This window comes from Panthera pardus, unplaced genomic scaffold, assembly GCF_024362965.1.
Source record: "Panthera pardus isolate Hobbes unplaced genomic scaffold, ASM2436296v1 HiC_scaffold_20, whole genome shotgun sequence".
In the NCBI taxonomy this organism is placed as follows: domain Eukaryota; kingdom Metazoa; phylum Chordata; class Mammalia; order Carnivora; family Felidae; genus Panthera; species Panthera pardus.
This window is the reverse complement of record NW_026526766.1, coordinates 14,207,488-14,234,565: the sequence shown is the minus strand read 5'-3', so window position 1 is coordinate 14,234,565 and position 27,078 is coordinate 14,207,488. Positions and strand designations below refer to the sequence as shown.

The 27,078-nt window shown below is 40.5% G+C and overlaps 2 protein-coding genes across 7 annotated transcripts in view; one reads left to right on the top strand and one right to left on the bottom strand.

The window, feature by feature from the left end:
- CUNH9orf85 (chromosome unknown C9orf85 homolog) overlaps window positions 1–20,914 on the bottom strand; it is a 125,369-nt gene extending 104,455 nt beyond the window's left edge. For 2 of the 4 annotated variants that reach the window (XR_008424147.1, XR_008424148.1), the window contains exon 1: window positions 20,376–20,725. Coding sequence is in view for 2 of the 4 variants with exons in the window: in XM_019463608.2 (XP_019319153.1) it covers window positions 20,376–20,477 (102 nt within the window). In the remaining 2 variants the exon portion in view is untranslated. The other 2 variants (XM_053907810.1, XM_019463608.2) reach the window with 2 other exon arrangements.
- A 33-nt stretch (window positions 20,915–20,947) lies between these two features.
- Window positions 20,948–27,078, top strand: part of ABHD17B (abhydrolase domain containing 17B, depalmitoylase) — a 53,075-nt gene continuing 46,944 nt past the window's right edge. For 2 of the 3 annotated variants that reach the window (XM_019463610.2, XM_019463609.2), the window contains exons 1-2: window positions 20,948–21,561; window positions 22,601–22,675. The gene's annotated coding sequence lies outside the window, so the exon portion shown is untranslated. The remainder of the gene's footprint in view (window positions 21,562–22,600; window positions 22,676–27,078) is intronic. The other variant, XM_019463611.2, reaches the window with a different exon arrangement.

Here is a 27,078-nt window from a genome sequence, read left to right as displayed (position 1 = left end):
ACATTCCTGTGGCTAGGGCAGGCATAATTATCTTCAGTTTGCAGATGAGAAACCTGAGGCTCAGAGAATTAAAAGATTTGCTTGAGGTCACACAATTAATCAGAAGCAGCAGAGACAGAACCCATAAAAAGATGCCTTTTAGTTTAGAGCATTCTACTAAAGTTACAAGTAGAAAGTGTTCTCCTACAACTTTCAAGGCATTCTACATATTAAAAGAAAACAAATTTGCAGAGTATACATTTCAATTTGTACTCTGTTTTGACTCAAATTCTAACATTGGTACATTGTTTTGCAAATATGGCCAAACCTGCTGGCTTATTTGTAAGGTAACCGTGCAGTATTATAAATCACTTTGTTTAAAACAAACAAAATGAAATTCCAAAGTTAAAAAAAAAAAAAACTCGTTTAGGAAAGAAAATATTATCTTTGCTAAGCAATGTTCTAAAAGAGGAGGATTTACTTTTCTATCCTGCTCCTCGGAGATTTTCGAGGCACTGAGACCTAAACAATAAGGGTAACTAAGTGGTGAGCCACACGGACTAACTATGTACGACTGGAATGCAAAAAGCCTATTCAAGCAGCAATTGCGCAGTGTCATGTGGCAACACACGTTTTTATAAGCACTCATTAAAAGTTAGTCACAATTTAAGATCTTGTCCAACCGGTATGGTATGCCCCAAGTTAGTGATCTTAAATGAGACAAAAATGACTGATCATTGTTTAATGTGTATTAAACAAAAAAGGATGGTATTCATTTCCTCTTCATAGCATATTTTGAGATTTTATGGATTTAACTCTTTGAAGCATAATAATTGGTAATGTCCACAAACCAAACGATTTTATCTTTTCAAATAAATCAACATTGTAAAGTCACTTACTTGGGGGCAGATCTACAAGGACAATTACTATATTGAAGCTGGTTAGTTCACTTCTTCAAAGATAGCCCCCTTGTTCTGGTCATACTAACATGTCGTAAGAATAACCTATATATATGCTGATAACTGATTCAGGAGCCAAGTCACTTACGGAAAATATGAGGTTTGTGCCGTGATTCATTCTGTTTAGAGCTCAATAGTCACATATGACTTACCTAACTTGAGTTGGGAACATTTTCTCATTCTTAAAAGGAAAACAAAGATGTTTTTGATGACAAGAATATAGAAAACTAAGGGATAAAATTAAGATATATTCTGAATGAAGGATGAAAATCACCCATAACAAAATACTACTACATTTTATTTCTACAGATTTTTAAAAATCTGAATCTGTCCTATAATCCTTCTCATTTTAGTCTCCTATCATCCCTGTGTGTAAGCAGGAAGGTGGTATTGTTATCCTAATTTGTAGCATTGATATCACTTACCTATGATCACAGACAGAGTGACTCAGTAAAGTCTGAAGAATACTTGTGTTGTCCTGACTCCAAGCTTAGGACTTCTTCCAACATGTCAAAGTACAAAATGTGTCATGGATTAGAATTAAATACAGCATGCATTCTGATTATCTCTCCACTGTCTGTAGAAACAATCCAAAAAAGTATGTGCTAGTATGTACTCGGCACTATGCCAGGCATCTCAAGGATTCAGGAGATTTATGATGTACAGTCCCTTCTACGCAGTGCTTACAATCTAGTTGAAGAGACGAAAATAATGGGCATGAAGTAAAGATGGAGAGTAAGCAGTATTTGTGAGAGTTAAAATGGTGTTTAAAATAAGAGATTAACTGGCTGGCATCTTCCAACTGAGTTTCGAAAGACTTAGATTGAGGGGGAGTCACTACAGATCCAGTGCTCATTGGTAGACTTGCAGATTTCAAAACACTATCCTTTCATTTAGCCCCAACCCAATGAGACAAAGTGGGGAGTCATTTCTAATACTCTACTATTTCTACTACTTATGACAAATATGCAAAGGTGTCACAGAACGAGTATTGCATTTTATGTTTTCAAAGGCCATTGTTTATCTTAAGCAAGTCCTCAAGAGGTATCAGATCAAAAAAAAAAAAAAAAAAACAACCAATGTGTCATATCAAAGTCTAAAGTGATACACAGGCTAACTTAAACCCATCTTCCTTCCTTGTACTTCCATCACTCATGTATTAAAACCAGAAGTGGGGGGACACCTGGGTGGCTCAGTCGGTTAAACATCTGACTCTTGGTTTTGGGCCAGGTCATTATCTCATGGTTCATGAGTTCGAGCCCCACATCAGGCTCTGAGCTGACAGTGTGAAGCCTGCTTAGGATTCTTTCTCTCTCCCTCTTTCTCTGTCCCTCCCCTCCTCTCTCTCTCAAAAATAAGTAAATAAACTTAAAAAAAAACAAAAACAGAAGTGGGCTTCAGTCACTAGCAGAAGCAGGAGAGAATATGTGCAGGTATGCACACTGTGTTTCAGCCTTTCCTGAAACGTGACTTGATAATGGAACATTAAATCACCTAGAGAATAAGGTGTTCAAATAATTGCTTCTATGGAGAGGAGAAATACCACGTTTTTTGAGATTTTATTTTTAAAGTAATCTCTACACCCTACGTGGGGCTCAAATTCACAACCCCTAAACATCAAGAGCTGCATGCTCCACCAACTGAACCAGCCAGGTGCCCCCAAATCCCACATTTTTAATACTAGATTGTATGAACAAATAATAGGCACTTAGAGTTTACAACTTGGATGTTGACACTGATTTTCCTTCTCTGGCTTTTCTACCACCTCAAATAAGACAAGATCTTCAGCTTGCTTTTATTCTTAATTCCCAGGTTTGGTTGAAATCGGCAACAATGGTATAGATTTTGTCTTCCAGAAAAATTACCTCCCTTATTACGTGATTCACAAATATAACAACAGCATTAACTTTTACCACCATCCCATCAATGGTTATTTAAGGTTAACTCAGTTTTATTAGGTTCTTAGTTCACTACTATTTCTTCTACTACATATCTTCTTGTATTCTGGAATACATCCTTAGGTATATACATGTTTTTGACAAGCTTTTGGTTTGGATGATTCTTTGATCCTGGCAACTGAGTCACAGCTTAACTCTATAAAGAACTCTAAATTTAATATACTTCCCTTATAACACTTTGTGGATCTTGTCCTATTTTTTTTACAAGTAGCAGATAAGAAGTTGATGCCTACAAAATTATAGTTGTTTTATGGGTAACCTCTTTTTTTCCCCCCTCTCTAGAAGCTTGTAGGCATTTCTTTATGTTGTGGAGTTCAAAACTTTCACCAAGATATGTGTAGAACCCTTCTATCTGAAGGCTTATGATTTTCTTCAAGTTTGGAAAATTTGTGGGGGGTTTTTCCTTTACTTTTTATCATTGTTTCCTCACCCTCATTGTCTTCTGGATTTCCTTTGGAAACATAGAGGCTTTCCTACCTCCATCCTCCATATCTTAAATTTCATTTCATAATTTTTATCACTTTGGTCTTTCAGATGAGGCTGATCAAGCACTGGTTTGATCTCCCAAATCACAACTTAGTCTTTATTCCTGCCACACCGCTGTTTAGCCATCCCCTTAAGAAGTTTATATGTCTGAAACCACAGTTGCAGTTTTTAAGAAATGTCACAGGCAAGAATCTTCTACTTTTTTTTATTTATTTTTATTTTTTATATTTATTTATTTTTGAGAGACAGAGTGAGACAAAGTAAGACTGGGGGAGGGGCAGAGAGAGAGTGAGACACAGGATTGGAAACAGGCTCCAGGCTCTGAGCTGTCAGCACAGAGCCTGACGCGGGGCTCGAACCCCCAGACTGTGAGATCATGACCTGAGCCGAAATCGGATGCTCAACTGACTGAGCCACCCAGGCGCCCCTCTTCTACTTTTTTTTAACAGCAGTCTTTGTTTTATGGATTTTGAAAGCTTTTTGAATGATTAACGATGGGTAACAATTATAGTTTTTTTTAATCTTTACCTTTGGAAGAGATTGCAAGTGGGGGAGGGGCAGAGAGAGAGGGAGACACAGAATCAGAAGCAGGCCCCAGGCTCTGAGCTGTCAGCACAGAGCCCAATGTGGGTCTTGAACTCACAGACCTTGAGATCATGACCTGAGCCAAAGTCAGAACAATTACACTTTTAAAAGTTCTCTTCTGTGTCATATATTACCTCTGTTAACTAGGTACAGAAAGTAGGGTTTCTAGTTATGCATCACATAGTTTTGGTTTTCCTAATAGATTTTGTGCTTCTTAGTAGTAGTCTGCTCATATGAATAAATGCAGACATAGATCTGTACTGTATAATATGATAGCCCCTAACCAAACATGGCTATTTCGGTTGAATTAAAAATAAAATTTGGTTCCTTATTTGTACTGTCCGCATTTCAAATAGTCAATAGGTACATGTAGCTAGTGGCTACCATACTGGATAGCACTAATATAGCACACTTCCACCATCATAGAAAGTTCTTTCGGACAGTGCTCAGATAGAATATGGGATGGGTTACTAAAGCAGAATTGAGTATCGCTGTTGCTCTGGAAGTGAATTCAGATGTCCACTATATAATCCCTGACTCTGGATAATAGAATGAAAATGAACATTTTGATAGCTTTTGCTCTAGTAAGCACAAGACGTTTACTGCTTCCAAGTACAGGGGTTCCTTGTTACACTCTGGGACCAAAAATGATGAGGAATATTGCTCTGCTTGGTCTTTCATGGCATCTCCTCATTTTAGAGAGTTGTTCTTCTGACTTTATCTGGAGAGCAAATGTTAGAGAAAGCCACTTGATATAAAGGATTGGTACAGATCTTATTAATTCTGATGATGGCTTTATTCTAGAGTTTTACTGAAAAAATGCTGACTTCTATCTGTATTGTGTTACAGATTAATAAATTGTGTGCCTGCATCAGTCTAACCCTATCTACTTTACATTTTAATTTTCCTTAGTGTTCTTTTCTGTTTTTTCCGTTTTCTAATATTGTAGTTTTACTGTCTTCTGTCATTCCACTGAAATTTAGCAAATTGGGAAGATAAATGCATGTTTTGAGTCATTCTGAATTAGGGCCTTAGTAAAATTTAACTGATTTTTCTTACTGGGTAACAAAAAGACCTTAATAAAGGTGGCCCAGAGAATCACTAAGATTAGAATTAACCACCACAACAAACCAGAGAGTTTTTTATTTAAGTACACTAGGAAGCAGCTGACTTTAGAAATATCATATGAGAGGGGAGCCTGGGTGGCTCAGTCGGTTAAGCGGCCGACTTCGGCTCAGGTCATGATCTCACAGTCCGTGAGTTCGAGCCCCGCATCGGGCTCTGTGCTGACAGCTCAGAGCCTGGAGCCCGTTTCAGATTCTGTGTCTGCCTCTCTCTGACCCTCCCCCATTCATGCTCTGTCTCTCTCTGTCTCAAAAATAAATAAACATTAAAAAAAAAATTAAAAAAAAAAAAAAAGAAATATCATATGAGGGTCAAAGGACAGCCCATGGTTCAAAGATAGAGTTTAAATGAAAGCAACAGCATCACATATGGTAAAAGTGACCCTAATATTCTTTTAGATGTATAGAAAATAGATGACAACTTATCCCACAGGACTATCCTAACTTTATTAAAAACTAAATCTAGGGATACCTGGGTGGCTCAGTTGGTTAAGCAACCAACTTCAGTTCAGGTCATGATCTCGCGGTCTGTGGGTTCGAGCCCCACATCGGGCTCTGTGCTGACAGCTCAGAGCATGGAGCCTGCTTCTAATTCTGTGTCTCCCTCTCTCTCTGCCCCTTCCCCACTCATGCTCTGTCTCTCTCCATCTCTCAAAAATGAACACACACTAAAAAAAAAACAACTAGATCTAGCATTATGCCTTATAAGCATTCAAATTTACGAGAAATATGATATCATATTACTATAATGTCTTGTGACAAAGGTTAATGATGGTACACAGAACATTCAGATATACAAGTATAAACCATGATGTCAAATATATTACTCAAATTGATGACTTCAGTGACATGAGTAATTTCAAAACAAACAAATCAGCCACCTGGTAAGAGAGGGCTGAGCATTTAATAACATATAAATCTTCACAGAATAACAAAGCATTTAAAATAATCACCAGCTTAGCTTGGTATTTCATACCCATGATGTTGTAAATGGCGAACACCACCAAATGACCTGCAAAACCAGACCTGATTAATATAAAGGTGCAATAGAATTCTACTGCTGATACACCATCACTGAAAATTATTACACATTTATAGTTCCATCACTTATAAGAAATACTTCCTTGTAGAAGCACCTGGGTGGCTCAGTCGGTTGAGCGTCCGACTTCGGCTCAGGTCATGAACTCGCAGTTCGTGAGTTCGAGCCCCGCGTTGGGCTCTGTGCTGACAGCTCAGAGCCTGGAGCCTGCTTCTGATTCTGTGTCTCCCTCTCTCACTACCCCTCCCCGGCCTTTCAAATATAAATAAACATTAAAAAATTTTTAAAAATTAAAAAAAAAAGAAATACTTCCTTGTTAACAACATACAACTCAGACAAAACAAAAACAAAAAAGGAAGTCTATCGTACAATTTAGTTTCAAAAGACAATGTGAATAATTAAGTTTAGAATGTAAACCCAACTATTCCAACTAGAAATGAACTTGACAAAATATCCAAGAAAATGACTACCACGAAGTTCTAAAAACGTCATTCAACCTCATGAATAAACAGATAAATTGGAAGAGACTTAGGACTGAGGCTGAAATAATCAGCCCCAAAGCTATGGGAAAGTTCAAATTTACTACTGATATTTTTAAAAGTCAAATATCCAACAGGGGCCAAATTAATCACTGTTGGAAAATCAAATCACACCAATTTCTTTCAGCCCAAAAAAGTATTACATGAGGTTGTATTGCAGATTTAAAGAGCTGAGATGATCCATCAGGATGCTCTTCTACATCCACTACTACTATCTCTGAAAAGAGAGGATGGTCATCAGGTACCTCCAGCTTTCTCTCCCTTGCTTCCAAAAGCTGGGACTTCAAGGTTGTTTTAAAGTATTTCATATGCATCAAGACAATGGTTAAATTTGAGAAATAGGAGAGCCTGGATGGCTCAGTCAGTTAAGCTCATGCATTTCAGCTCCCCATCGGGCTGTGTGCTGACAGCTCGGAGCCTGGAGCCTGCTTTGGATTCTGTGTCTCCCTCTCTCTGCCCCTCCCCTGCTCATGCTCTGTCTCTCTCTCAAAAATAAATAAACATTAAAAAAAAATTCAGGAGGAGAGTGGTAGTGACTAAGAGAGGTGAATAGCATTCTCTTGATCTGTGTATTGGTTACATGACTGTGTTCACTTTGTGAAACTTCACTGAACTCTCTAATTTTTGCACTTTTCTGTACATTTGTAGGTTATACTTTACCAAGTTTATTAAGTGAAAATGCTCCATATTAGCCTTTTTCCACTTTTTAAAGTAGTTACTAGTGTAGAATTCCTGAATGAAGGATTCATATCCCACTCACCTTTTTGTTGGTGTTTGGTACATATTAGGGGTTTAATAAAGACAGGTGACTTAACACGGATCAGTAATCAGTTGTACAACGTCAACAAGAATAACTTGACTTCCATTCTCTCAACCCACATCACAGAATGGCTGCTACAGGACCATGAGTAGTTCAAAATGCTGAAGTCCCTGTCCTCTGAGACAGGGATAGTATTTTGTACACACGTGTGACAGAAAGGGAAAGAAGCCAAGCATGTATGCTAATAACCAGTATGACACGCACCCTATGTGTGGTGAGGGCCATAAATGCCTAGGGAAGGAGGGAGACATTCCAGTGGGACTAACCAGGAAAGGAATAACTGAAGGAGCAGCATGTGAGCACGATAAACATCACTTAGTAAGATGAAGGACTGGACGAGCGTTTACAGAATGCTTAACGCTGCGTGCCAGGCACCATGTGAGCGTTCCCAGAAACCTTATTCAACCCTCACAGTACGGCTAAGCCCACTAACAGCCTGATACACTGAAAACTTTGTCCAAGGCCACACCGTCAGTAAACGGCAGAGAATTTGACTTAAACTTGTGACTCCAAGATCAGTGTCTTTCTTCTACACCATGCTGCCGCTGTCCTGAACAAGAGCTTGATAACTTTGGCTAAAAATCCAAAAGGTCACACATGAAATCTGACAAAAACTGACAAGGGATTTTTTTTCCTACCCAATGTATTCACTTCAAAAAATGTTTTCATGTTTGTTTGTTTGTTTGTTTACAGACAGCATGGGAGGGGTAGGGAGAGAATTCCAAGCAGGCTCTGCACTGTCAGCACAGAGCCAGACATGGGGCTCGATCTCACAAAGCACCAGATCATGACCTGAGTCGAAATCAACAGTCGGATGCTTAACTGACTGAGCTATCCAGGCCCCCAAAATATTTTTACTCTTCGAAGTTACCTGACCAACACCAAATCAAAACAGACCACATTCACTTATAAGAATGATGGTCTAAATTGACAGCACTGAAATTTTAATTCACAGCCTGAGATCAATCCATTCAGCTCTTCTCTTTGGTAAAAAGATTTTAGCCAACCAGTTTTCTAGCCAGAGAGTTTATTACCTAAGAGTCGCTTTCATTCTTACGTTTTTGCCACCACATGATAAGTATAAATACCTATTTATAATCTTACTTTAGAAAAAGACTCACAGACTCACAGCCTCTTCTTGCCCTTCTCTCTTCATTTTAAGATGATCTGTACATATTCACTCCAACATTACTGAGGAGTCTTCAATGTGTCAGGAACTCTTCCCTCAAAAATGAATAAAAGAGGGGCCCCTGGGTGGCTCAGTCAGTTGAGCGACCGACTTCAGCTCAGGTCATGATCTCACGGTTTGTGAGTTCGAGCCCCACATCAGGCTCTGTGCTTGTGCTGACAACTGGGAGTCTGGAACCTGCTTCGGATTCTGTGTCTCCCTCTCTCTCTGCCCCTCCCCCACTCATGCTCTGTCTCTCTCTGTCTGAGAAATAAATAAACATTAAAAAAAATTTTTTTTAATGAATAAAAGAGAAGCCTTATTTTCAAAAGATTTCTTAATGTCACAACGATTTTTACTGATCCTATTTCACTTTGTTCTGTTTCCAGATTAAACTCCCTCAATTCCTTGACCCACAACAAAGTCATCAGTACTCATTTTTCCTTTCCACCTTATTCCATTCTTCTATCTCTTTCCATTCAACTTCTCCTTCACCCTCCATCCCCAAGCTGTACTATCTCTTTGAGGGTCACACTGTATTAATTATTCTCTTTCCGTCCCTTTATTTCAGAATTACTATAGAACTCCCCTGTACTACCCTTGTTACAACATTTAATATGTTGCTAAAATTATTTATTTACTTCATTCAATCACCAATTACTTACTGAGTAATTCCTATATACCAACCCCTGGTCTAGGTATTGAGGACATAAAAAATATGTATTTGCCCGGGTGAAAATCATATTGCAGAGTGGACTATAAGCAAGAAAAACAAGTAAAAAAATAATATGCCAGAATGTAATGAGATTATAAAAAATTAAAATTAAACGGTTCATAGTTTTGTTGATAAATTGAAACACAGAATGTGAGAAAAGGCCAAGAATCAAGGATGATTCTTATATTTTTGGTGTGAGAACTGGATGAATGATGGCACTGTTTACAGAGTGGGGGAACACTGGAGGAAAAGGTTTGAGGGAGAAAGATTAAGAGTTCTGTTTGCCATGTTAAGCTTGAGATGCCTTGTTGATATTCAAGAATAGAAGTAGACGGTTAAATATGCAACAACTCCACGGCTCAGCAGAGAGGTTGGCCTAGAGCTCCAGATATGGAAGGTATCAGCATAAAGACAGTATTTAAGGCCATGGATTGAGCTGAATGAAGAAATTATTTCAGAATTCAGAAGAGTGTTCAAGAGGCAGGGATACTGAGTGATTGAGAAAGATGAGGACAGAGGATTATTAACCAAGGATTTGGCAACACAGACATCAACAACTTGACATGAGTGGTTTGAGTGGAGTGAGGAATACAAAAGCTATTTGGATAGGGAAGGAAGCAATGGGATGTAAGAAGTTGAAGAGCTCTTCCATAAAGAGGAAGAAAGAAAGAGGGCAAAGCTAGGAAAGAATATGGGTTTTACCTAAGGAGGGTTTTTTTTTTTTTTCTTAAGAAATTTAAATAACCCGTTGGAGATGGAAAGACTGATGATGCAAGACAAAGTGGACAACGGAGGCACCCTAAGCCTTTACGCCCTTAGGAAGGAAGGCAATAGGGACGAAGGTCCAGAATACAAGGGGAGAGCCTAGTCTTTGGGAAGGGCAGGCATTTTATCCACTGTCATAGGAAGGTAGAGTATACGGGTACTGATGCAGGTGGTTTGGTAGATGTGATGGTGGAATAATAGAAAACTGGCTCTAAGCAGGGATCCCATCAGGCAAGTACCACAGAAGGAAGAAGGATAAGGGAGCTGAGGTATATGGACAAAAAGAAAAAGAAAAAGAAAAAGAAAAAGGTATACTGATAGAACATGAACTCCTAGCTAGATAAGGAAAGAAGCACATGAATGAGGTACAGTAAAAAGTAGAAAGGCTGGTGAACAGGAGCATCCAAAGGAGTTAAAAAACTATTTGAGACATAAGGAAACCAGGTAAGTAGATGGTGATTCATTTTTCTAAAAAGTTTATAAGTGGAGCAGTTCCCAGCACTGAGAAAGTTTAAGGTTTGGACCATGGAAGCAGATTTCTGATGTGGGTGGAGGGTGGTCTATAAGCTGAGAGATCAGATGTTGGACGATCCACGTGGTTGTGGTGATCACTAAGTCTGATGACAGGAACTGTGGAAAGGCCGTGAGCCAGGGACTGATGAGGAGGTGTAACCAGGAGGCAATGACAGACCCAGAAGGGATAACAGTCTGACGGTGTGTATTTCAGAAGAGGCGGGGTTTCGAGCAAAAAAACAAAACAAAACAAAAAACTGAAGCAGCAAACGGGAGAAACGGGGGGCAGAGGTGAGGCTGAAGATGTGGGGTGAACAAACATCATAACTTAAGGACTATAAGGAAACAGAGTTCCTGGAAATAGTCAGGTAGGACAAGAAAGTAAACAGTTTAATTCAAGACTATGTCTCTATTTGATGATAATAAACTATCGATTCCAGGAGGCCAACTGGAAGGGTGAGGGGAGGGGGCGCTGAAAGACCGGAAGACTGTGTCAGCTTAGGATATGTGTAGAGCCGATTGAGGATAAATTTCCCAGTAATAACAGCTAACCTGGGAATCTTGGACACCGAAAAATCAACCAAAATAAACACCTTTTCTAAGTTTAATGAGAGTAGCTCAGTATCTTTCCAATACATTTTCTTTCTGTTTAAATTAGCAACTGAAGAATCCTGATGATAATCACCTACATGTAGCAGGCCTTGCACCCCTCTCAGAAGTTCAGAAAAAGAAATGTTTATTTAATTTGTTCAATACGTTCAAGGGCTAGTTGGCCTGGAGGGGAAAATCCCAGAAAGGAATCTCAGGCATGTCAGCTTTTCCTTTATCCCCTTCTCATTTCATTTCTTCCTTTCACAAAAGTCAGCGGAGAGAAAAAGAGCAACCACAGTTGAGGATGGCGTGAGCCAGGAGCAGGGTTGTTCCGAGGATAAGCAGGACTCTCCGCGCACCTACCTGCCTGTGACCTCACAGTAACACTTGTGCAGGTGTGGAAAGACTCCGGCAGCCTAAAATAACAAATACCGCAACAGCCTGTAACTGTCAGCCCTGAGGTTCTTTGTCCAACTGCACGCCACTCCCTAGACAGTCCTTCTCTAAACAGAAGAATGTCCCACTTCGGAGAGAGTTCATATAAATTACGACTTTCTCGCCTTCAGATGAACTAATTTACCCGGATGAGGAATTCTGAGACTACTTTTTCTAACAGTGTGTATTCAACTTTCTGAAGAAGCAAGGGCTGTCCACATAATTACAAAGCTTCATAATCCAGTGGTGAGCATAGTACTATCCCCTAATACAATGGATCAAATCAAGACAAATCAATTCTGGTCATCACCGTACATAAATGAAATGTCTAAAATATATGACTGACATAGAAAAAAAACAATTATATTGTTACAGCCCTCATTTTAAGAAACATGCAGAATCACCCTATTGGCTTCAAGTGGAAGCACCATGGGAATACAGACATTCGGAATATCCCCGTATGAAAGGGAAAAGAGAAAATAAAATGTAAATAACAAAAACACAACACTTCTAAATACTGAAAATACCACAAAGGAAAAGTAAAGAGTGTCATTAGCACTATGACTTTTATTGAGCAATAAGATTCTCACATACGTCGCAATGCCCAACATACCATAGATTGTCAATTGTCACCTGGTCAACTGAAAAATCATGTTGAATTTAACAAATCAATTGGGGGGAGGACAGATTTAACATAAATCCATCTGATAGACAGCATTGGTGAAACCTACCAAAGAACATTTCCTAATTTGGAAAAAGATCAAAGGGAGTCCCAGGTGATCTCTAAGAGTCCCAGAGATGGTTAGCTAGAAACTACAGTGGATCATAGATTGTGTTATCTGCCCAACTGCAGATTTGTTCAATGGCTACCACTTGTTTAACCCTTCATTGTTGATACCTATTGACTGAGAAATAACATCTGTTCCCGTGACTAGCGCCAGATCACTCACAAGGAAATTACTCACACCAGGGATTATCTGAACCAATCTGGGACTGTGCAATATTGCACTACAGTGCAATAGCTCTGGGCTAGGGGAAATAGAACAAAGATCCCATACCACTTGATTGTAAGCTATCTGGACAAAATGAGACTTACAAATAACAGGACATCCTTTTCCACACCAAGGTTTTATTCATTATTTAGTGATTTATTAATATGTATTCATACACTATTAATTATGATTCTATCCAAGAGTAAAACTAACAAAAAAATGATACCCAGGCTCAGTAATCTTATACACAAGGTCCACTTTGTAAAGATCATCTGTACTTTTCTGACAGAAAAAAGTAAACTCAAGGGTCATGACTAGCACTCATACATAAAGGGAAAATATTAAAATGTAATTATTAGAAGTATTTTAACCTGTGGTCAGCTAAGATATTCAATATATAAGAAGGTCAACTTTTTTGTTTTCTTTCTGGAAGAGTTAATCATTTTCTTTTTTTTTAAAGACTGGTATAAGTAGTGTTTCTATACCTTCCCCAAACAAAAGGTAAACAAGGAAGAATACAACCTCATGATATCAATTTTTTAAAGAAAAAGCAGTATTTATTTTTTCTTAAGTTTATTTATCTTGAGAGACAGAGAAAGCACATGCAGGTGTGCAGGATAGGGGCAGAGACAGGGAGAGAGAGAATCACAAGCAGGCTCCACACTGCCAGCACAGAGTCGAACAAGGGGTCTGATCCCTGAAATCATGAGATCATGACCTGAGCTGAGATCAAGAGTCAGATGCTTGGGGCACCTGGGTGGCTCGATCGGTTAAGCGTCCGACTTCGGCTCAGGTCATGATCTCACAGTCCGTGAGTTCGAGCCCCGCGTCGGGCTCTGTGCTGACCGCTAAGAGCCTGGAGCCTGTTTCAGATTCTGTGTCTCCCTCTCTCTCTGCCCCTCTCCTGTTCATGCTCTGTCTCTCTCTGTCTCAAAAATAAACGTTAAAAAAAAAAAATTTAAAAAAAAAAAGCAGCCAAACTGTTAAAAAAAAAAAAAAAAGACAAAAAAAAAAAAAGAGTCAGATGCTTAACTGATTGAGCCACCCAGGAGTCCTTGTAGTATCTATTTTTAATTAAGGTAAAATTTACATTTATGTCATGCACAGATTTTAATGCCCAATCCAATGAGCTCTGATAAATGTTTTCACTCTTGTGATCCTCACGTTTCCATCATTCCAGACAGTCTCCTGAGCCCCTTCCAGTCAATCCCCCCACCAGTGAAGGCAACTGCTGCTCTGATTTCTGTAGATAGAAGAAACACCCGGTTCTTCTCTCCACGCATTTCTGAGATTTGTCCACAATGCATGCAATATATGCAAACGATGCATGTATCAGTAGTTCATTGTTTTTTTAATTGATAGAGTGGGGGCGAGGGGCAGAGGAAAAAGAGAGAATCTTTTTTTTTTTTTAGGTTTATTTATTTATTTGGGGGGTGGGAGGGGCAGAGAGAGAGTGTGAGAGTGCGAGACAGAGACAGAGAGACAGAGAGAGAGAGAGAGAGAGAGAGAGAGAGAGAGAGAAGATGGCAAGCAGGCTCCACACTGTCAGCACAGAGCTCAATATAGGGCTTGAACTCACGAACCTTGAGAGTATGACCTGAGCCAAAACTGAGAGTTGAAGGCTTAACCAACTGAGCCACCCAGGTGCCCCTAGGGAGACAGTGACTCTTAAGCAGGCTCCATATGCAGGGCTCAATCCCCAACCCTGCCATCATGACCTGAGCTGAAATCAAGAGTTGGACACTCAACTGAGTGAGCCACCCAGGTGCTCCATTTAAAAAAATTTTTTTTAAGTTTATTTATTTTGAGAGAGAGAGAGCACGCATGGGACAAGGGGAGGGGCAGAGAGAGAGAGAGAGAGAGGGAGAGAAAAAATTCCAAGCAGGCTCCACGCCATCAGCAAGGGGCCCGATGAGGGTCTTGAACCCCACAAACCATGAGATCACGACCTGACCTAAAATCAACAGCCAGGTGCTTACCTCACTGAGCCACCCAGGGATGGTGCTTTTTTAATAACAAAGTAGTATCCCAATCGATGACTGACACAATCCATTTATCTACTCTCCTGCTGATAAATATTTGGGTGTTTTGGTTTTTTTTCCAGTCTTTGCCTATTGTGAATAAAGGTGCTTGTAAACACAGAATCCTGTTCTGCTGTAAATGTAATCATACCACCTTAAACTTAAGATAGCCTTCCACCCAACCAGAAGCTGAAGGATCTGACTCTACTGGCATTACAGTGAGAGGGAAAGGACCCTTACCTCTGCCAGAGCCCTGGCTGAAAAGATGAGACCCACTCCAAGCAGCCCATACTTGTGCTATGTCACACTACAGTCAGCTAAATAAACCTTGTGAGGAGAGACCTTCCCCTGGAACATTTCAAATAGGTAGTAGTTAGGGGCAGTAGCAATAAAGCGCATCTCTATTCTGACCCTAATGTGGTGTCACAGTGTTTCTATTACACGCAAAAATACAGTACTAAAAAACAACATCGGGGTGCCTGGCTGGCTCAGTCTATAGAGCACCGGACTCTTGATCTCAGAGTAGTGCGCTGGAGCCCCACATTGGGTGTAGATCACTTAAAAACAACAACTGCAACACACATACACAAAAAAGGGGCTTTGATTTACTTGTCCTTTGAGGTCTCCTAACAGAGACATCACCTAATCAGCGGATAGCCATGTGCTAATTATGTAACTATCACTAAGTCCTAACTTCCCAATACACAGAATGGGATAATTATAGCATCTATCTTAGGGTCATTTTGAAGACCAAAATTAGATGATGTATATTAAGTATGCATAGTGGCTAACACATTTAAGCACACAAGTATTAGCTATTACTAATAAAACTTTTCTTCCAAAATGATTTAGAGAGTATAGCCTCCAATTTTCATTTGCCTCCAATTTTCATTTTCCTTTTCCACTTCAAGATAAAGACCAGAGTTTCCCAAATGAGTTTCTTGCTCCCGAAATAAGTTCAAGGTCAGTAGGTATTATGGAAACCAAAGGGTTCCATAACCAAGCAAGTTTTGGTTAAATAACTTTATTTTAAGATTGTATTTTTAAGTCATCTCTACACCAGTGTTGGGCTCAAACTCACAACCCTGAGATCAAGAGATGCACACTCTACCCACTGAGCCAGCCTGGTGCCCCTAAACAACTTTTTTTTTTTTTTTTTAATTTTTTTTAACATTTATTTATTTTTGAGACCGAGAGAGAGAGAGCACGAACAGGGAGGGTCAGAGAATGAGGGAGACACAGAATCTGAAACAGGCTCCAGGCTCTGAGCTGTCAGCACAAAGCCCGACGCGGGGCTCAAACCCACAGACTGTGAGATCATGACCTGAGCCGAAGTCGGATGCTTAACCGACTGGCCACCCAGGCGCCCCCCTAAACAACTTTTAGAGAGCGAAACATCTTAGTGTTGTATGCCAATGCACACTATGACCCCTAACAGTGAGATCCGGTATATACTTATTTCCAAAGTAATTTGACCACGAAACTAACTCCTGCCCTATCGAGAAAATAGGATCCTGGGGCACTTTGGGAAATGCTAGTAGAAACAACACTAACTACACACATAAAACAAATGGTATTCTTATCAAAAAGATATACACTCTTCCTATTTCATTTAGTTAAATGCTATCCATCTGTCAGATCTCAGGGAAGCCTTCTTTAAGCCTCCAAACTTAATCAAGACTTCCTGCTTGATACTCAGGTTCCCTGAGACTTTTCCTTCATCATCCTTACTGTGATTTGTATTAACATACTTGAAAGATTGATTACTGCTTTCATCTCGCCCACCAAACTATATTACGTTCAACCCTATATCTCTAGCATCTAGCACAGTGTTTGGTGCTAGATAATAAATGTGAAACACATATGTGAATCTAAGAATTTCACTGCAGCTTTGTCATAGTGAAAAACTGAAAATAACTCAAGCGTTTACTAACAGGAAAGTAAGGTAGTCTACATTTATATTATACAGCCATTAAAAAGAGTAAGTTTAATTTTTGTGTTCTGACATACCCACCTTAATTGAATGAGGAAGAAAAAATGTTCTTTTATTACATATATACCATATTGTGCATAGATGTCTAAAAACATATATAAACTGGTGCTCGCTTCGGCAGCACATATACATATATAAACTGTTAACAAAAAAAAATTAACAGTGACTACACTTAAAGAGGAATAGGATTGGGAAAAGGTAATTTTACTTTTATACTATCCACATTTCTCCATTTTCAGTATTCTCCAATAAGTGTATTTCTTTTCTAATTAATTTGCTTTGAGTATGTCTACATAAATTCTCATCTGCTTTATGCTCAGTTTGTATTTGTATATTATTTCGTAAAGACATTTTTGTAATGATCCCTATGGCAATCTTGAGAGACAAATAAGACAAGAGATAGTATTAACTCCATTTTGCAAATTAAAATCTAGGTAAACTGCCTAACATCACAAAGCAAAATAAACAACAGAGGCTAAAATGTAGATCCTTTTTCTTCATCAATGGTCTTTTCATTAAACATCACTGCCTTTCCAGGGACACAAGGCAGTCCTGATACAATCAACATTTTAGCATGAAATGACTAGAAGAGATTTAAACCTATTTCCATCTCAGCAAGTCATGAGAGGACACTGCAGACCAATGGCCATAGAGGCCTCTCTTAAATAATCCCAGGGAAGGGTAGGTTACAAAATCCTAGTGCATGTTCCTATCAGACAACTCTCATATTAAGCTGAAATCTCTCTCTGTAACATTGACCTTTTGGTCCAAGTTTGGCCATTTAGAAAACCACAGAATGAGCTTCTCTCTTGTTCTGGAATATGTTCAAGCATATGAAGACAGCTATCACCTGGGTCCTTTCGAGAATGAGTCCTTTGTTTAGACAAACTTCCCAATAAAACATCTGTCATTATTCAACTTCTAATCCCAGTCGAGTCTTGACGAACCGGTTGGCAGAAAAGGGAAGCTATCGTGCAGGACTCTTACAAATGAGGTACAAATAAGCAATTGTCACTACAGTCCCTTAAGGAGAGTTACAGACAACCATGCACTCTCACCACCCTTTTGTTGGATGGCACTGAATCAAGCAGCTTTTTGGTATGAAGCATAGGAATGAAGACAGGGTCAGATGTTTCTGACAAAATCTTGGCTTTAGATAGATGCACATAGCTGGATCAAGAGAATTTGCTACGAACACAGCCAATTATTACTCCTCCATTAGATGAACAATCAACCTAATGGCCTTTCATCAGTAAAATATTTCTTCTGTTTTTGTCAGATTCTCCAATAACAAAACACCTGCTCATTCTATCAACAGACAAGTGAGACTTCCTCGTGATTTAAAAGAGGCAAAGAAATTACTGATAAAAATTATAAAATGAAACTTAGTGACTGAATTTGAGACTCATGGAAAGATCTAATGACATGGTTGTTAGAGAACATCAGGAAAATGAACAAAGAAAAGTACAAGGAGTCTAGGGAGAAAGGCTAGCACAAGAAGTACAAGTCCAAGAAGTCTCATACTTACAAGAGGTATAGTAAGCTACACTGTAGCTAAATACTTACTAAAATTGCTTTTTATCATCTCATGAAAAATAATCAGAATTAAATGCTTGTACAAAACCTTACAGCAAAAATACAGGACAAGGCAGACCTCTACTCGGAATAGCATAGCTTTTTATCCTGGTTTACCTATTAACAATGAGCAAAAACTTGCAAAAGTCTTCTCAAATGCTGCTTCAGGTTTTCTTTCTGAATTTGAACTTAAGTAAGGGAAAGAAGTCCATTGAGCACCCAATTGAAACTATCCCTCCTGGGAGGCCTGCATGGCTCAGTCCATTGAGTGACCAGCTCTTGATTTCGGCACAGGTCCTGATCCGAGGGTCATAGGATTGAGCCCTGCATCGGGCTCCGCTGAGTGTAGAGCCTCCTTGGGACTCTCTCTTCCCTCTACCCCTCTCCCCTACTCCCGCACATACTCTCTCTCTCTCTCTCTCTCTCTCTCTCTCTCAAATAAAAAATAATAATGAAAAAAAAATACCCCTCTTTTCTTACTGATCTTTCATTTCATCAGAATTTATCATAATGATATATATCATATATATTATTGTGCTTGCTTGCTGTCCAATGATGCAGAAAACTATATGATCCCTGAAGGCAGAGTCAACTCTTTATAACACTGCAAATATATGCACATATAGCTTTGTACATGGAGGGTGCTCATTAAATATCTGCAAGGTAAGTAAGTGAAGACAGAGAAAAAGGAAAGGAGATCACAGGTGACCACGAACAGTTTACTTTGCTTTCTTAATTAAGGTTGAGACACTTACTATGATCCAGACCAATTACCTACATCATTTAGTTTAGCCTCACAAGAAGCCTAGGAAGTTTCCATTTGAGACAAAATAAAGCTCAGAGAATTAAATATTAAATGACGCAAGCCACACACTTAGTAAATCCAAACTCTCATTTATGTGAAATCAGTTTTATCTAATATGATGGCCGCACCCAAGATGCCCATGACTTCAATTATCTCCTTTCCATAAAGCTATGGGAGAAGAGGGAGATACCTACAGCAAATTAGTTGTGTACAATCCAAGGCCTCTGGGCATCTATAAAAAGTCTGAATTTTCTCCCAGGTCACAAAAAATCCTCCTAAATAAGTAAAAGACTGGGGCAGCTGGGTTGTTCAGTCAGTTAAGCCTCTGACTTCTGCTCAGGTCATGACCTCAGGGTCCATGAGTTCGAGCCCCATCCCCTCCCCCAACCTCCTGTCAGGCTCTGTGCTAACAGCTAGGAGCCTGGAGCCTGCTTAGGATTGTGTCTACGTGTGTCTCTCTCTCTCTCTCTCTCTCTCTCTCTCTCTCTCTTTCTCTGCCCCTCCCCCACGCATTATCTCTCTGTCTCAAAAATAAATTAGCATTAAAAATTTTTTTTTAAGAAGTAAAGGACTTATAACCAACAAAACAAGCGTTTTTACATTAGCCAAATACTTTGATCCTCAATACAATCTTGCAAAAGAAACAGATGCTCCAATTATGTTGGTGAGGACACTTGGGGCTAAGAGCACTTAAGCCTTCACTTTCTTCCTACAAACGTGTGGGCTTGGAGCTGACACAAAGAAATAGTGGTGGGCGTTTGGGTGGCTCAGTCGGTTGGGAGTCCGACTTTGGCTCTGGTCGTGACCTCACAGTTCTTGAGTTCAAGCCCTACATCTGGTTCTGTGCTGACAGGTTGGAGCCTGGAGCCTGCTTCGAATTATGTCTCTCCTCTCTGCTGCTCCCCCACTCGCTTGCTCTCTCTCTCTCTCAAAAATAAACATTAAAAAAAAAAAATAGCGGTTGTATAAACTTGGTGCAAACTTTGAGAGACACTCGTGACATTATCCTCATTTCCCACTGCAAATATGTGATCGACATGGGAACCCTTCAACAACTCAATTCTCCACTTGCATTTTAGGTTCACTGTGCAACTGGTTAATTGTTGACCGCCAAATATATTTAGGAGGAGATAACACGTCCTGGTCAAAGAAAGGGCGTGGGAAAATCATTTTAGAAAAGGTTGTATTGCAGCCAAAACTAACTCTGGGCGGCGGTCCACAATCGCTCGCGCCAACTCCTCGCATTTCCTCTTTCCCCTCCACTGAACCATTCCTTTCTAGAGTCAGATTTGGTGCAACAGGCAGGTTCCTACCTTGGTCTGAATACTCTTATCAAACTTGTCATTTTTGAAGCTAAACGTATTCTGGTGCCTCTGAGGCCTGGAACGAGCCACGTTCCCTTTCTGGGAGCTCATCGTGGAAACCACAATCACCTCGCGTTGATACGAGGAAGACGCGGAGCGGACCAAGACGCCAACAACTACTCAGCGGAGTCCACGCTTCTGTCACTGACCCGGAAGGAACTTATCCAGCCTTTCCGCCCCGCCCCCGTCAGCCCACGTGACTCATCAAGGCGGTCAAAGGACATCCTCTGGTGCCTCAGAACCCTCAAGGTTCTTCCATGCTAACCAGTCTCGACCCATCCCCCTCCGCGCAACCTCTCTCTCAAACCTGGCATCTGAATCCCGCTTCCTTCGAAGCGACTATTCCCCCATTGGTCCGAACATGGCAGTCCATCAGGGCGGAGAGGCGGAGAGCATTTGCTTCTATTGGCTCTTCTTTTCCGCAATCCCCGCCTCCTGCCGACTAAGCTCAGCCTCTCCCGGAGCCCGACTCCGCTGTGCGGCTTGTGATTGGCGGAAGCCCGGCAAAGCTGGGCTGCGTCCCTCCCCCAGCCCGCTTGGAGGCTGGAGCCCGGGTCAGCTTGGCATCTCCCTCCAGTCAGTGACCAACTCCTGCTTTAGCGAGGCTTCTGCTCGCCCCCCTCGGTTCCCTTCCAGCCTTCCTCCCGCCACCAGACCTAGCCCCGCGGTGGCAGGCTGAGGAGGAGCGAAGAAGGGAGGATTAAAGAGAAGAAAGACCTCGCTGGGTCTGGGTGGTGTCTGCAGTGCCAGAAAGGGAGGTGGCGGCGGCGGCTGCGACCACGGCCGCGCGGGACGTGAGGCCCGAGAGCAGCCGACGGCGGCGGCCGCTCCAGAGCCTCGCGCCGGGGCCGTTAGTCAGCAGAACGCGAGCCCGTGTGCGGGAGCTGGGCCGGCGCGAGGCGAGACTCCAGAGCGCGAGCCGGCCCCTTCGGGCGCCGCCGTCCCTCCTCGTCCCGGCGCCGGGGGCTGCAGCCCTCGTCCCCCCCTCTTCTGCCGCGCCCGCCCGCAGGCCGGGAGAGTCCGGCGGTGGCGGCGGCAGCAGCGTGGGTCGCACCTTGTGGAGGACAGCGCGTCCGCACAGGCTCTCTGCCGGCCCTTTCTTCCCGACACCTTGGCCGCGGCCCCTCAGGTGCAGGTGCGTGGGGCCGCGGCGGGCCGGGCGCTGCGGCCGGGCTCGGGGAGGGGGCGCTAGGCCCGGAGCCGCAGCGCGGGAGGGCCGAGCCCGGGCCGGGAGGGGGGAGGGGAGCGGGAGGCGTCTTTGTTGTTGGCGACCGGGACCTCTCTCGGCGCCGGCGAAAGGCGGGGAAGCCACTTCGGATCGGCTCTGGTTTTGAGAGGCTTCTCCGGTGGTTCCGGGAGCGAGAGCGGTAGGAGAGTCCCTGCGATCGGAGAGGCTGCGGGGGTCTGGGGGCGGGAGAGACACGGACAGACAGACCGGGAAAGGTCTTGGGTCCTCCTTGCAGAAAAGGGTCACGTTTCGCTTGCTTTGCTGGTCTCCCTGCGGACCGCAAGATAGGGTCAGGTTCACGTTCTCCTCCCCGTCTCCCTGTGAGGTTGGCGATGCCTGTAAGCTTTCTCCTGAATGTCCTCGTGTGTGTGCCAGCCTCGATCTGAGATCGAATCGGCCCCGTTCTCGAAGATTTGTGTGTTCCCGGCGGGCCGTCGTAGGGTTCTTTTTCTCTAGGTGGCTCAGCTTGAACTGTTCCGAATTCTGTTTTCGAGCCCTAGGGTAGGCTCATCAGTAATTGCTTTGAGTTGGAAAATGAGAGGTTTTGTTTGGATTTTTTTTTTTTTTTAACCCTGAAACGAAAGTTCTGTCGAGTTACAGTGTACGGTTTTGAAGGCTTTTTTTTTTTTTTTTTTAAAGAAGAGTGAGTTTAACCCTCGCTTCTTGTTTTAAAAAAATAAAGAAGTTAAGAGCTCTGATCCTTGGGGAGATTTCTGCCAATGCCAGAACACGGTTGGATTTTTTTTTTTTTTTTCACGGTGCTTTGATTTCAGTCTGCGTGAGGTGGGTTTGATAAGCAAAAAAGAGGAATAACGGAATACAGAGAGGGTGACCTTTAAATTTGGCTGTTTATGAAAAGGTATTTTTCTGTTTTAATATCTTTCGTAGTATATGTGTATATAATACTTGATGCGCAAGATGATTCATTGATTTTTTTTTTCCTAAGGCTCCAATAAAAAGAATTTTGGAGAGCTTGTGTCAGCATTTGGAACTGCCTAATGTGTCTGAGTAAAAAAATCAGGTACATGTTGTAATAGTATCTCCTTACGTTAACAGGAAAACTTAACAAAAAATGAACTTTTCTCCATAGTTTGTCTCTTTTATACGTTGATAGCATAAACTGATTTGTGTAACATATCTAGTATCTAATCGTAATCAGTATTTTAATATTCATAATTATGCCTAAGTCTTTGCTTGTTGGTTAATTTTTATTGTGAGAATAGAGGTGGGGGCTTAAAGAACAGTGGAGATAGCCATGTTCCTATTTACAAAGGAAATAAAATCCCTGTTGTAAAATAGTTGCTGTATTATTGGAGGTCCATGAGGTAATGAATAGCACCCGCACCCATATTTTGACCTCTCTTTTCTCCTACTCTGGTATTAATAAGGTTAATTGGGAAGGATAGGATTAGATTTGTAGCAGGCTAGGCAGTTTTAATTTTGTCCCTTGCTGTTAAGGACTGTACTGGGTAAGTGGCTTGTTTCCTTGAATATCTTTGCCTATTTTGAAATATGGATGCAGTGGTATCTGACAAAGAATTTTCTGTATCCTGTGACAAACAAAATTATCATAAGTCATCGTGGCAAAATAATGTTTTTGGTAACTTAATGAACACAGAAGTACTGGGCAATTAGTGTCTGTTCTAAGTTCTGTCACTGAATTTGTTTAGGACAAGCAAGCTATCCCACATCTGAATCAGTTTCTCCATCTGTGATATAAGGCTAATCAATGTGCCACCTGCTCACTTTGTAGAGAGGGCAACGAGAACCAAGTTACTTTGGTTATATGGCATTAATTGTTTTAGTTTAATAAGAGTACTTTTTAATGCAGTTCTCTTATTTCGGTATCCTTGAAGAATTAGCCTAAAAAAATAGAATTGTAATAGGGAGACCGTCTACCCTTGGGCCATCATCTAAGAATTGATAACTCAATTGCTTCCTTGTTAAGATTGGTGTTAATATCTTTAGAATCAGTAATGACAAGAACATAGTGACAAATTTGTTGCTTTGTTGGTTTCTTTACTGGTAGATTTTATTTCTAATATATCCAAGGTTTTGTTCTTCATTCTCAAAAATTACTCCTTTTCCTACCTTGTTAAAAAATTCTCATATACATTGCTCTGTGTTTATACCTTTCAAGCTCAGCCTTGTGAGTTGGGGAGGACAAGTGATGTTTTATGACATTTTTACAGATAAAGCCCAGAGAAGTTAATTCTTTGAATTGCCTAAAGCTACATAATTTTTAAGAAGCAGAACTGAGACTTGAACCTGGGTTTTCTGACTTCTAGCCCTGAATTCTTTGCTTTGGAGTAGTGTTTCCAAACAGCTGTCTGGACCCAACAGTTTTTGCCAATTCGGATGAAATGAGAAATAGCACAGCAGTTTTAAGTATTGGCAACATATGATATCATGAATATTCATGCACTCATTACTCAGTTGAAGAAACAAATACAAAATGAAACGAAGCTTTCTTTGTACTCTGTACACCCCTCTTAAATCCTCCTTCCTCTTTCCCCCACTCCCAGCCACTGACCGGAAATTAAAATATATCCTTCCTATGTTTGTACTTCACTACATGCCTTTATGTCCATGAACGTATATAATATTTCTTTGATTAAGACTATTTAAATATGTTTGTATTTGTAGTTTGTTTTCTAAACTCAATTTTCCAAGATTTATCTATGTTTATTCAGGTTACTCTAGTTTATTTTTACTGCGGTAATGGTATGTGTTCCATTATGTGGCTGTCACATTCCTTTGGTCATTTTAGTTTTTTCCAACTGCTTATTAAACACTGATGTAGGGAATATTCTTGTATATGTTTACTTGGGTTCACGTGCAAGACTTCCTCTAGGGCAGTGGTTCTTGAGCCTGTCTCCCATTTTTATAAAAGTATATTATAGCTTGAGGTGCCTAGGTGGCTCAGTCAGTTAGGCACCTGACGTCAGCTCAGGTCATGATCTCAAGGTTCCTGAGGTCAAGCCCTGCATCAGACTCTCTGCTGTCAGTGCAGAGCCTGCTTCAGATCCTCGGTCCCCTTCTGCTGTGCCCCTCCCCCACACTTGCACACCTGCTCACTCTCTTTTTCAAAAATAATAAATAAAAAAATTAAAAAAATATTTTATAGCTTTCCCAATACTGCCCTAAAATGAAATTCAAAATAATACACTCATTTAAAATTTAAATGACTTTACAAACTTATTAGTAACATTAAAACTTGTAGTAAATTTTACATTATATTTTAAAGTAATGCTCTTACTAAAATATGAGAACTTATAACAAAGTAGTATATTTCACTGTGTAAATGCTCAGACCAAACCACACTCTAATCTTGCTACTGAGGGTGATAGTAGACTAGCAAATCAGCTTTCTGGGAGCTTGTTAGAAATCAGAATTTCAGACCCTACCCTACTGACTGATGCTGAATTTTAACAAGATTCCCAGGTGATTTGTTTGCATGTTAAAGTCCAAGAAGCACTGCTAGAAGAAACAGTAGTACCCAGATACTTTGCATCCATGTTAGTATCACCATGAATAGAGTAAGCTGCTGATGCAAATTACGATAGGTGTGTTGAATGGGATTAAGTACCGATGGTGGCACTATCATTGATAAATGAGTTTCTGAAGTAACTATTTTTGGTAAAGTTTGGACAAAAATAAAAGTGCGGTCTTCTCTCTTTATATACTGGTCACATTCTTTAAAATCTTCATCCATGTTAAAGCAATACAAATATACTTTGTGTTAAGTCCTGTTTATAAATATCTGACCTTATTTCCCCCACCCCCTCCTCATCCCCTTAAATGAGTGTCAAGCAGAATATTCAAAAGTCACAAGACATGGGGCAGCATTATTATCTGTATGCACCAAGAGTGCCTGGTGTCCCTGGCAGCTGTTCAGTAGTGCCCCCCATTTGTTAAACAACTAAAAAGCCCCCATTGAGGAAGATTGCCCTGAGATGTAAATCTAATGGTAGAGTGCTAGAACAAAGGGTAGGAGTAGCTTCAACTTTATTGGATAACTACCAGTTTTCTCTCAATGTTTCTATCAGTAATGGATGAGAGGGTCTATATTCTCACCTTCCAGATAACTTTATTAGACTCCTTATGGTTTGCCATTCTGAGGAGTATATGAAGAGGTACCCCACTACAGTTTTCGTTTGCATGTCACCAGTTAGTCCTGTAGTTGAGAACACTTTCATTTATTTTTTGGCCATTTTTTTTTCCATTCATGTTCCTTTTCTGTGAATTGTTTACTTGGGTTTTTTAAGTTTTATTTATTTACTTAGAGGGAGAGAGAAAATCCCCAGTAGGCTCCTACTGTCAGCACAGAGCCTGATGCGGGACTGGAACCCACGAAAGCCATGAGATCATGACCTGAACTGAAACCGGGGGTCAGACGCTTAACCGACAGTCACCCAGGCGCCCCTGTGACTAAACATTCTTAATTCTAGTCAAATATATTATTTTTTAAAAAAGATTTATTTATTTAAGTAATCTCTACACCTGACGTTGGGCTGGAACTCAACTCAGCGACCCCATGGTCTACCAACTGAGCCAACCAGGAGGAGCCCCCAAATATTTTTTTTTATGATTGTGCCTTTTCTCTTAAAAGGAATTATTTTCTATCCTGAGGTTATAAATATTCTAATACACCTTTTTAAAGTTTTACATCTCCATATTTAGATCTTAAATTCACATGGGACTATTTTTATATGAGGTGTTTGTGAACCTAAATTTACTCAATAAAATCACTACTCTCCATAGTGAAATTATGTCATTGCTTATGCTAATGTGTTCTGATGAAATGAGTGATAGTAGATTGTATTTAGTTTTTAATAACTTTTGTGGCAAAATTAAAATTTGGGAACTCTACCATTCCAACTTTTAAAAAATTTAGGGGTGCCTGGGTGGCTCAGTCGGTTGACATCCAACTTTGGCTCAGGTCACGATCTCACAGTTTCGTGGGTTCAAGCCTTGCGTTGGGCTCTGTGCTGACAGTTCACAGCCTGGAGTCAGCTTCGGATTCTGTGTCTCCCTCTCTGCCCCTCCCCTGCTCATGCTCTGTCTGTCTGTCTCTCTCTCTCTCTCTCTCTCTCTCTCTCAAGAATAAATTAAACATTAAAAAATTTTTTAAAATAAAAAATAAAAATTTAACTGGTTTTTGAAATTCTTAAGTTTTGGGAACCACTGCTGTAGAGTACTCTAATTCCCATGTTCCATTCTGTCTTACATTAAGCTTCTGAAGCATCATAGAAAGTGAGCAGGCATTCATTAAATACTGATCTTTCATCGTCATTTACACCCTACACACTTTGGTTTGTTTTACATGTGTTTTCATCACTTTGTATTTGGGCTAGAATTTTTTTAATGGTTATTTATGACCCTAATTTTTAAACAATTTTAGACTAAATTTAAATATTATTT